This window comes from Salvelinus sp. IW2-2015, linkage group LG23 (assembly GCF_002910315.2).
Source record: "Salvelinus sp. IW2-2015 linkage group LG23, ASM291031v2, whole genome shotgun sequence".
Classification (NCBI taxonomy): domain Eukaryota; kingdom Metazoa; phylum Chordata; class Actinopteri; order Salmoniformes; family Salmonidae; genus Salvelinus; species Salvelinus sp. IW2-2015.
This window is the reverse complement of record NC_036863.1, coordinates 28,327,147-28,339,146: the sequence shown is the minus strand read 5'-3', so window position 1 is coordinate 28,339,146 and position 12,000 is coordinate 28,327,147. Positions and strand designations below refer to the sequence as shown.

Sequence of the window (12,000 nt, the reverse complement as noted above, 5' to 3'; positions counted from 1 at the left end):
AGTGCCTCAATTAGCCTGAGTCAGGATTWWWAAAAAATTGATTGGTAAATTAGTCTAGCCAGTTTTCTAAACTTGTAGTAATCATGGTCGAATTACTGACCGGGGGCCCCCCATTGATATTGTTAGTCACTCTCACTCAGATCTCATATTCAAAACTGCAAACATTTCTCTCCACCCTATAGCAAAATGTATATAGTTGCAGGAAATTAACTGTAAAACTGCMATTTTTYCCCTCTGCCCCATGACAAAATGTGTAGAATTGCAGGAAATGTACTCTACAACTTAGTTTTTTTCTCTCCACTGTCAACACAGGGGCTGCTAAAATGATTTGCTCGCAAGGTGTTTTACACGCAATTTCACTTCCGCGCCTCAAAAGGCTAGGACCGGCTCTGACTGCATGTGTGGGTATGCAGAGCCACTGCGGCCCCACAAGAAGAGTTCAGATTTTTTTTGTGGCCCCCACCCCTATCAAATTTGCCCATCCCTGATGTAGGGAATGCTTAGCACTTGAAAAAAGACTGTGACATTATGTACATCAACCAGTCTTGTCAGCTTACAACTGGCCTTGACCAGCAAAACTTGTCTGTTGACATCTAGCCTCGCAAAGCTGCCGATCTCGCAAGCTTACATTAAACGCTGAATGGATATCCGTGCAGCGTTTAATGTAAGCTTGCGGGATCACCGGCTTTGCGAGGCTAGTTGACATGTCCCATAATGAAGCAATTGAAAGAATAACTTCTCTATGTATATTATCAATGATGCCTTGTCTTTGACCCCTGTCTTCATTGCATGTCTGCAGTGACCCCAACAAGCCAGTGCCCCAGGACACTAAGTTCATCCATACCAAGGCCAACCGCTTTGAGGAGGTGGCCTGGTCCAAGTACAACCCCCATGACCAGCTGTACCTGCACATCGGCCTGAAGCCTCGCATCCGCGACCACTACCGCGCCACCAAGGTAGCCTTCTGGAAGCACCTGGTGCCCCACCTGTATAACCTCCATGACATGTTCCATTACACCTCCACCACCACCAAGGTCCCTCCCCAGGACACCACCAACTCCAACGGCAAGAGAACCGGCACCACCAAGCGTCCACCTGTCTCCACGGCCCACAGCAGTGATGGGGAGGAGACGGGTCCTCTGATCGTGGCTAACCCCAGAGATTACTCCACTGAGCTGAGTGTCACCATCGCTGTGGGTGCCTCGCTRCTGTTCCTCAATGTGCTGGCCTTCGCCGCGCTCTACTACCGTAAGGACAAGCGCAGCCGGCAGGATGGCCACGGTGGCCCCCACCAGGCCAGCCCCCAGCGGCAGAGCAATGGCAACGACGTGAGCCACACCACCACCGACGAGAGCCTGTCCCATCAGATGACCCAGTGCAGCCAGATGAACCAGTGTGACACCCTGCATGACCTCCACGACCTCCCTGACCTACACGACCCCCTGCACCTCTCCCCCAACATGGACTACACCCTGACCCTGCGCCGCTCACCAGACGACATCCCCCTGATGACGCCAAACAACATCACAATGATCCCCAACTCCCTGATGGGCCTGCCCAACATGCACCCCTACAGCACCTTCCCAGCCGGGTACAACTCCACCGTCCTGCCCCACTCCCACTCCACCACCCGGGTCTAGACCTAGCCTGGGACAGAAGATATACAGACCACAGTCGACAGTGATTGTAGAGGTGAGCTGAGGGGCGAGCTGTGCTGTACATTAATTAATACAAAGCAGTAGTTGGGTTGGGATGCGTGGGTAAGATAAGTTTGAGTTTATGTTCATACTGCAAGAGCCATGCAAAGCTTTTCCTGGTCAAAGGGTGCAGAATCGCCGCCAATATACTACTGCCTCCTCTCCTCATAGAGGGAGGTCTATAAGCAGTGTCATTTTTTTAATCATCAATTTCAAGACTTTTGTGAGCTGGTTAAAATGAGAAGTGCTTTTTATTTCCCATTGTCTTTTGATGGTAACATTTTTGGGAACATTCTCTTGTACGACCTCAGCATAATGTTTGTACAGTTGGATTTGTACGGGAAGCTTTTTTCTTCCTATGATATCTGTTTTGATCTTCAACAATTCTGTGTGGAACAAGTGTCATCTGGACTCATCACTGACTGAAATAACATTTGTAAAAAGCAGAAAATCAGTGTTATTAAGCAATTTTATACATATTCCWCATGTTAAACTCAACTTAAAAGGGTCTTTTTTACTGACTAAAGAATTGCAGAAATACTATGTTACTGTGATCATTTGAACCTTTACTACAACATTGATTACAATTTGTAGTAAAAGTATCACATTTATCCAATAATATTTCTATTTGAATATGAACAATATATCACCCCTATATACAGTATGTGCGTGCGTGTGCCCGAGTGTGTTTACACTCTGAAGTGTAATGTAAAGGTGTAAATTGTTAAGAAATTTGTTTGACATTTTGTTTGAAGTATTGGCTTTCATCATATTTAGTGTTGTACTCCGATCTATGCTTGTCTGTCTAAGTACCTTTGTTCATTTTCAGTTAACTGTGTCTAATTTTGCTGAACACGTTGTGGGAATACAACTTCTGCTTTGTTATAAAAAGATAATAGCTTAAGATGGCACATACTCTAACCAACTGATATGATTCCATTGGCTTGGCTTGTTTGTACACAATAAACTTAGACCAGCACTTTTTTAAATTGTTTGTTTGTTTATATGAATTATATAGGTATTGACATTGTTTGTATAAACTATTGCAGACTAAGCAAGCTGAATTTCCCCCATGCGCTTCATCTAATTACACAAAACACAGATTTTGGAGCATAAAATGTCTTCAAGCATTACTATAAGAGGCTCTTTTGAATGTAATGGGCACACTTCAGTGTTATTCTGGGAGAATACACATCCCTCTGAGAATTATTAGCACCTGGCTTTCCTTGATACAATCATAGATCAATATCAATGGGCTTATTTTTAAAGATTTGTTTGGAACGGAGTGGTCGTCTTGTCAAAATACATCAACATATTTATAATGAGTCAGATGTGGCTAGATGGCCAATCTTATTAAATTGTATTACATACAGTATCAACAGGATTTTTCAACCGCAAACAAAGAAAAACATTCATCTTAGATTTTGGGCATCGGCAGGGCAATACTCCATTTTGACTGGGCCCAGTGGAGATCAGATGTTATTATGCTACATTTGTAACTGTGTGATGGTCATGGGCTGTAAAGGAGGAAAGCCAAGGAAGATAAGAGGGTACAGGCACACTCCAAAAAGACAGTGTGTTGTTTGCTCCTGCTGCACACTGGGAACATTGTAAGGAGTGTGCTTTGACATCAACTGGGTCAGTGATGAAGGGAGAGCAGCAGCTGGACCCAGCCCTCAATGTCCCCTTGTTAGTCTTCTTCCTCAATGTCAGTCCAGTGGCATTTCCATGGCCTGCTTTTTGTTTTGCTCCTTTGTCTGTATATTCTTCATATCTCTATGTTTTCTGAAGAGTCAAACACACCCACCAGCCAGCATCTGCTTTAACTGACGCCTGCTTTAACTGACCATATGGCGTCCTTTACGTGCCTCAGACAGGCAGCACAGATACTATGCAGACCATGAATAGCCTGGCCAATGAGAAAGAATGAACTGGCCATGCAGCGGCCCACAAACTGAATACGTTTCCAACAGGCAYCCAGCACACATGATGATCACGCTTACAGTGGGGTCTGAAATTATTGACACCCCTGATAAAGATGAGCAATAATGACTGTATAAAATAATTCAAATACTGAGCTATATTGTAAGCTCAAAAACATTGGGAAATTATATATTATACTAATACAATTGCTCAGAGAGTCTTTGTGTTTTGTGTGAACTTGGTATGCATGAGAGTGATTGAAATGCAAGTGTAAACTCATTAGGGCCTTTGACCCCTGCACTGTCCCTAATGTTGAACCCRGGGCTGTATTAGTGATGGTCGGTGGCTGAAAAGGGACTTTGTGTCTTTAAGATCTGTCTCTGTGAGCTGGTGGTCTGTCTATTGTTGGTTAGACAAAAGCGCAAGTCAGATTCATCTAGGAGTGGTGGGGAATAACTTCTCATATCCTCATATCACAGTCACAAAGCCGCCAAGCTAAACCTCAATAACCCCATACTTCTCTCTGAACATGGGTAAGTGGTCATCTAATGAGTCTTTCATATTTTCTATTAATATCTTAAAAGTTAGTCTGTGGAATATGATTAATCTACTTTTGAAATATAATTTTTCTGAGAAGTTTTGTGTTCCTTCACTGGAGAATAATATGAAGCCTTCATTAATATTGTGATAATTACTGGTTTTATTGCAAGTTGGTTGTATTATATGATTGTCTGATAWTATTATGATGTCCACTTGTGGGTACCTCATGGGTTATTCATATTATAACACAACATTGGTAATATCGCAACATTGGAAGCGTAGGCAGGATTGATAGAATTTGATTCCAGGTAACACATAGATAAAGGAATACATATGTTTTATTACTAGTATTGTAGACTAAACAGTCAGTTTTGAACGTTTTGATCAGCCAAGCGTATTGATACTCGTTACTCTTCATTTTAATTGACATTTCTTGAACATAAAACATGTTATTCAAATAAATTCAATATAATCATATCAATTATGTTCAAATGTTAATCAAACCACCTCTCTCACACAGCTTATATCTGTGAAACATTTTCTGAAAGGTGGCTTGAACTAATTAGGGTTCAGATAGACAGATGACCAGCGTAGGCAGCACAGAGGTCATGCAAGGTCGATCGTGTCAAAGGCTCTCACACTCCCACACTGTGCAGGGCATAATKWGCAAATTTGCATGAAATCCTTTGTTACACGCCTTCCATCTGACTCTGGAGCCAAGTTTAAGCCGGCTATTCTGCCATCACTACTATTCCGTCAAAAAAAATACTTTCTCTGCACAAAAGTTAATTCAGATTTAGTATGCCGTAAAGACTTGGTTTGGTATGATCCTTCAATGCATTCCGGTAATATCTGTGCTGTGATTTTATTCATGGGTTATCATGGCACATTTGTCATTCTAACTGGCGTTTCAGAGCACAGCTGAAGAGGGGGTGTCTGTAGCCTATATAGTTTCCAGAGACTCAAACAACCTCCAAGCTGTTGCTGTTTTTATTTAAATGACAGTTTGTTTAATTTATATCCTCTGTTCATTCCTACCCACTAAAATCACACAAACCTTAAGATTACAGGAATGTTTAGTCTGCGTGGAACATTTGCCGCAGCTCAATCATTTATTATGTATGATCATGACACTGTTTGCCCTTCCCGAATGGGSTTTATAGATCATACAACTTTAATGAGCAACATTGTTGTTGTTGTGAAGATATTTCAGTTCCAGCTCCCATTTATTGTGCTTCCTCCCACCCTTGAACACTTGAACTGCGGTCCCCACCCCCTGCTGACATAGAAACTCATTCAGCGCCATGGTACCAGTCCCAGCCAGCTGTAGCCGGAGGCTGGCCTGGGCGCATAGTACTGACATTGCCAGTGATACTGTGAGAATCCTGGTGGTGGAGAAACCCCCCTGACCCCCGCCCCACCCACCCAGATGCTCATGGCTTGTTTATTAGATTGTTGGTGTGTGTGTGGTGGTGCTAGTGTGGTCTTTGTTTGTTTGACATCACTGGCCTTTGTTCTCCTCCACTCCTAGCTAAGACAAAAGGCATTGTGTCTCCTGCCACAAAGACAGGCTCTCTCTCAAGGCCCCTGGAACCCATCCTTCAGTGCCCTCTCCTTTCTCTCCTCTCTCTCCTCTCTCTCCCCTCCCTCCTCTCCTGGTGACGCCTGTGGTGGATGGCAGTTGGTGGTGAAAGAGGGATGAACTCTGGAGARTAGAGGGGCTGAGCTGTGAGGCGTTGGCTGGAGCTGAGGAGCTTTTACACACGGATGAAACCATTGCAGACAGAGCAGTTTTTTGGTTAAAATATCCTGCAGCTGAGCCTTTAGCATCACCGGTTCATAAACTCTTTGYTTGTTGTTGAGGAGCACAAGATCGAAAGGAACAGATGTTTCCGGTCAGACAGCCTTGGCTTTGCAAAGCCCTAGGTGCATCTCTTTCTCTGATTCCTATACCAATACAGCCATTAACAGTCTGGATGTTTGTTATCTGCTTCCCCAGCACAGCTTACATTGGAGGAAGTGTATGAGAATGCTGTGAAGTCAGTGGTGGCTGGTTTTGTATWGACACTTTAACATTGTTTGATTGGATACACTGCACTTGGTTTCGCTGTTGATTTTCGCTGTAATTCTTCTATTGCTTTCATGCCTGTTGATGGAAGTTGATGGTGGCTGTTGTTGGATTTTTGGGTTAGGGTTAGGGTTAGGGTTCGGGTTAGAGTCTTTTTGTTTAACAGCTCCCCGAGCAGGGTGACTGAGAGATGTCTGGACTGTGTCCTAGATGTGCTGTGTGTTGGTGTGTGCCGCCAGTGCGTTGATGTATTATGCCCCCTCACCAGGTTGTTATGATTGCTGTATCCGATGCCTGGGGGCAGTGCCCTACCCCTCCCTGGTTGCCACTCTGCTCTGCTTCACCGGCATGGCACTGTTCTGTGGCTGCGGGCACGAGGCACTGGCCAACACCGAGGTGCTCGTCGAGACTTACTTCGCTCGTAACATACAAGACTATGTTATCCTGGCCTCGTTGTGAGTGACTCTTTAAAACTTTTCTGTTTTAAGTGCAATAACCTAATTTAATTGTTTGTATTTATAGATAGGTTGTGCAAATCAAGCAACAGAAATGTAAAGGCTCTTGCAGAAGTAGTAGTAGTATTGGTAACCCTTCCTTAAGATAGGTTAAGAGAAAACACCTCTCAACAGCACCTTTTGTCACCATGGAATCTCTGACTTTTCCTTATTATGACCTGTCCTTGTCTCCCAGTATCAAGTACTTCCAGTACGTGATCTATGGCCTGGCCTCTTTCTTCTTCCTCTACTGCATCCTGCTGCTGGCCGAGGGATTCTACACCACCAGCGCCGTCAAGCAGACCTTCGGAGAGTTCCGGAGCACCAGATGTGGCCGCTGCCTTAGTCTGACGGTGAGGAGGGAGGAAGGGGGGAGAGGGAATGACATCACCTCCTTCTTAGGTTGCTAAAATAATATTGACACTATAGCCTACTCTAGCTTGTAATCTACCCACTGGTTGAGAAACAATCCATAAACAATTTATAGATAATTATCCATAAGTTAATTATCCATGAATCCCTGTTGTATTGCTTCAGRGATATTAGGCTCATGTTAGAGTATTTACCCTCTATAGTGTTGTATGGCTGCAGTAATGRAGCCTTATAGGACATGTTGTGTCACATCCTGTATCCCCCCTGGAGTTTGACCAATAACTTCCTGTGACCTGCTCTGCTTGCTGCTCCACAGTTCATCATTGTGACATACGTCCTGGCAGTGATCTGGCTGGCGGTGTTTGCCTTCACAGCCATACCCGTCTTCTTCTTCTTTAATATGGCACAGACCTGCCACACCATCAACATCCTGGCTGAGACGACACCCAGCATCAAYCAGCACGGCTGGGTCTGCATGGATGCTCGGCAGTATGGTACGTTTAGCTTATGATTGAGCTTATGATTGTTAGTCTTTTTTATTTATTTTTTACATTTAAAATGTACAGTATTTAATTTCACATTAATGAGACAAGCTTCTCGTTAGGTCTGCTGCCTTGGAATGCAATGCCAGGGAAAGCTTGTGGAATGACCTTGGCATCCATTTGCAAAACAAAAGAGGTGAGTTGCTGTTCGCGTAGTCTTAAAACTACTTTGAAAGAATTAGTGTGTTTCTGGGTTATGTAACCTTTCATAAACCCACAAAATACACAGCTAAATTATTATTCTGAATAGCAAATCAATGTACAATGCATGCGCTATTTAAGAAACCTTTTTTTTCTATTTGCAGTTCTTTGTCACCTATGACCTGTACATCGCTGCCTTTGTTGGTGCAGGGATTGCTCTCTTGGCTCTGGTGAGTAAGAATGTCCACCCAGACTGATGAGTCTATGRGGTTTGTCACCGTCTTTGTTTAGGTTCAGAGTATGACTTGATTTTGCAGCTCCAACTGGGTTAGTTTTAGACATACCACCAGAGAGGTATGGGGGTTCATTTTAAGGCTCTTTGGCAGAGAAAAATTWAATTCAGAGAAATAGAACAATCTTATCATACTGTCCATCAGTACAGTAAATATTTATTGATTTTCAACAATGATTAAGGTGACAAGACCAGCTAGGTCGTAATAGAAAAGCGAACCAATCMCTAGAGAACTGACTTAGAGTATTCTATAGGCCTACTGTAGGGGCACCTAAGCGAGTGATAAATSTGTGCACAAACAAAGAGATCATCTTGTGATGCCCTATAGGCTACTGAATAATTKATATGTCGTCTGAATGCAGCTGCACTTTTGTGAAAACCTTTTTTTAAATGTTTTAAAACCCTTTTCTCTTTTGTCCCGCTCTCCTTCTCTCTCTCCATCTWTTTCTCTMWTTAGTTTCTGTATGTGGTAGCTACCACCTATAACTATGCAGTGCTGCGGTTCCTGGGCAGAAAAGGGCTACGCTGTTAAAAACGGTGCCCTGTCACGTCTCCATCCGCCCATAGACTGGGCCTGAGGAGAGCCGTTACACATCACACTACTGAACATTCATCCATCCCCTCAGACACGCCTGCAGTCTGGATCCCCTACCTACTGCTGGCTGCTTCCCTGGAGGGCTCTGCTAACTGACACATGGTTCATCTTGACCATCTGATTTATCACTTCAACAACAGTCTAAGAGATGAATAGAACTCCTGGTCATCATAACTTCAAGCCCATCCCCCTGGTCATCATAACTTCGAGCCCCTCCCATCCYCCTGCTCACCAGTCTTATCCCCTCGGTTCTCAGTCCAGGAAGATGACTCTCTGATGTCTGTTGCTAATTCTTTTTTACATTGGATGTAGCGTCTCTGGTTTTGGTTTGCAATTATACTTTTTTTGCTTTTATAAAGTGTCCCTGACATGATTGTCAGATTGTGTTATGTGGACTCCATTCAGTCCTCTAAATCTGAGTGACTGAAAGAGATGACTGCTCTCCATGCTTATCAGAACTAAGAATTACACCCCAGTCCCCTCGCTTACTGATATCTATATAGATTGTGAACATGATCTAGCTGCTTTTGCTTTAGATTGTGTATGTAAATGAGCTGTCCGTTACTGTAACCAAAGCAAACAGCTGAATGTGCCAAAGTGCTGTACATTCAAGTGAAATGTGAGAGTCTCTCTTGTCTAAGTGTGTCAAAGGACTTATGGCATCTTTTTTGCACTCACTCTTGATGTATAAGTATCTATTGTTTGTCCTTTTAAATGATTACCGTGTGGAGGGTGAAAGGAAACCCAATTCTATGGAGGTGCTAAAGTTCTAAGATACCTAGTTTTCATTCTCCACATGTATTAATGCTCTCTGCTTTTAAACCATAGGGTTGCTGTGTTGATTTTGAATTGAGCAATTAAACTTAATCAAAGCCATTTTAAACCCAAGGTATTAAAATATTGTGCTTCATTTCATTGTCATTGTAAAACAAAACTTCCAGTGAGGTTGTCCATTTGGGTAATATAATGCACATCAATAAGAGGGGTAAAATGTTATTCATATTTTATTCACAGTTCAAATATGTTGACATAAATGATGGAAACGGTCATAAACTTTTTACATATGTTTTTGTTATTACAGATATACAATGAGTATTCAAAACATTAGGAACACCTTCCTAATATGAAGTTGCCCTCAGAACAGCCTCATTTCGTTGGCATGGACTACAAGGTGTCAAGCATTCCACAGGGATGATGGCACAAGTTGACTCCAATGCTTCCCACAGTTGTGTCAAGTTGCCTGGATTTCCTCTGGGTGGTGTACCATTCTTGATACACATGGGAAACTATTGAGCGTGAAAAACTCAACAGCATTGCAGTTCTTGACACACTCAAACCGGTGTGCCTGGCACTTACCATACCTTGCTCAAAGGCACTTCAATCTTTTGTCTTGCCCATTCACCTTCTGAATGGCACACATAAACAATCCATGTCTCAAGACTTGTAAAATTCCTTCTTTAACCTGTCTCCTCCCCTTTATCTACACTGATTAACAAAAAAATACATTCAGTGTCAGCAAAGAAAACAAGAACTGACGATAACTTTGGAAATATAACGCATACAAAAAACCTTTAAACATAAAGTTAGCAAGTAATCTGTCAGAATGGTTGTTTTGGTGACCATGTTCCAGGGGTGACACTGTTGTGCCCTCTGTTCCAAGGTGATGAGAAGTCCTGGGGCCTACATGGTTTTAGTAAAGCAGCCATCACAGTGGATCACTCTCCAATGCAGAAACCATGGCAAGTCCATCACGTCCCCCAAGGCTACTGCACACCCCAGTCATCACGTCCCCCAAGGCCTTACTGCACACCCCAGTCATCACGTCCCCCAAGGCCTTACTGCACACCCCAGTCATCACGTCCCCCAAGGCCTTACTGCACACCCCAGTCATCACGTCCCCAAGGCCTTACTGCACACCCCAGTCATCACGTCCCCCAAGGCCTTACTGCACACCCCAGTCATCACGTCCCCCAAGGCCTTACTGCACACCCCAGTCATCACGTCCCCAAGGCCTATACTGCACACCCCAGTCATCACGTCCCCCAAGGCCTTACTGCACACCCCAGTCATCACGTCCCCACAAGGCCTTACTGCACCCCAGTCATCACGTCCCCAAGGCTTACTGCACACCCCAGTCATCAGTCCCAAGGCCTTACTTCACACACCAGTCATCACGTCCCCCAAGGCCTTACTGCACACCCAGTCATCACGTCCCCACAAGGCTCTTCTGCAGCACCCCAGTCATCACGTCCCCAAGGCCTTACTGCAACCCCAGTCATCACGTCCCCAAGGCCTTACTGCACACCCCGCACTGGAAAAAGGAAATGTTCCGCTCGAGAAAGAGAGAGCGAGTATATGTATGTATACACTTAGGCTCCCGAGTGGCACAGCGGTCTAAGGCACTGCATCTCAGTGCTAGAGGCGTCACTACAGACCCTGGTTTGATTCCAGGCTATATCACAACCGGCCATGATTAGTAGTCCCATATGGCGGTACACAATTGGCAGTGTCGTTAGGGTTTGGCCGGGTAGGCCGTCATTGTAAATAAGAATTTGTTCTTAACTGACTTGCTTAGTTAAATAAAAATTACAAATGTATGTATGTATCAAATAACTTAACCCAATGAGTCCCACTATCAAGCTGGCTTGATTTCAGACTCCTAACCCCTTTTAAACATTGTGTGTTTGAGCTACAGGCTTCTGAGTTGTACTATTGGATTCGTCTATGTCTTCTATTTCTTGGTCTTTGAGATTAATGGGAACCGTGCTAGAGCGGTGTTTGTGAGACAAGGGTGGATCCTGAAGGGATTTTACAAAAACTTCTGTAGAGTTGTTTGAGCTACGCACACGCACATGTAACATGTATTGCTCACAAGCTACACAAGAGTAGTTAAAAGGTAAAGGGTTCTTCTACATGGAAGATCAAAGAAATTCCAGGACATAGTGTCTACAATACTGTAATTAGCTTACATCGTTGCTGTCACAACTCCACACAGTTGTCACTGACTACATATAAATGCATTTTATCTTTGGCGGACCTTATTTGTTGACATCTTTAATAAAACTCATGAATAAAACTCTGTCAAATTGTTAAAGTGTAAATGTACAGTTGAAGTCAGACGTTTACATACACCTTAGCCAAATACATTTAAAACTCAGTTTTTTCACAATTCCTGACATTTAATCTAGTAAAAATTCCCCGTCTTAGGTCAGTTAGGATTACGACTTTATTTTAAGAAAGTGAAATGTCAGAATAATAGAGAGAATGATTTATTTCAGCTTTTATTTCTTTCATCATATTCCCAGTGGGTCAGAAAGTTTACATACACTCAATTAG

The 12,000-nt window shown here is 43.4% G+C and overlaps 2 protein-coding genes across 7 annotated transcripts in view; both read left to right on the top strand.

Annotated features, from left to right (window-relative positions):
- Positions 1-3,840, top strand: part of LOC111950748 (neuroligin-3-like) — a 42,389-nt gene extending 38,549 nt beyond the window's left edge. For all 5 annotated transcript variants that reach the window (XM_023968610.1, XM_070434482.1, XM_023968611.2 and 2 more), the window contains one exon: positions 800-3,840. In XM_023968610.1, coding sequence (XP_023824378.1) covers positions 800-1,640 — 841 coding nt within the window. In that variant the 3' untranslated portion in view covers positions 1,641-3,840. The remainder of the gene's footprint in view (positions 1-799) is intronic.
- A 146-nt stretch (positions 3,841-3,986) lies between these two features.
- LOC111950750 (myelin proteolipid protein) lies at positions 3,987-9,547 on the top strand. 2 transcript variants are annotated; one of them, XM_023968615.2, is made up of 7 exons: positions 3,987-4,153; positions 6,497-6,683; positions 6,919-7,075; positions 7,411-7,588; positions 7,699-7,772; positions 7,942-8,007; positions 8,527-9,547. In XM_023968615.2, the coding sequence occupies exons 1-7, from the start codon at positions 4,150-4,152 to the stop codon at positions 8,599-8,601; spliced, it is 741 nt and encodes a 246-aa protein (XP_023824383.1). In that variant the 5' UTR covers positions 3,987-4,149; the 3' UTR covers positions 8,602-9,547. The 2 variants fall into 2 exon arrangements, with proteins under 2 accessions (XP_023824383.1, XP_023824382.1); XM_023968614.2 differs by lacking the exon at positions 3,987-4,153 and adding an exon at positions 5,788-6,086.
- The last annotated feature ends 2,453 nt before the right edge of the window (positions 9,548-12,000 follow it).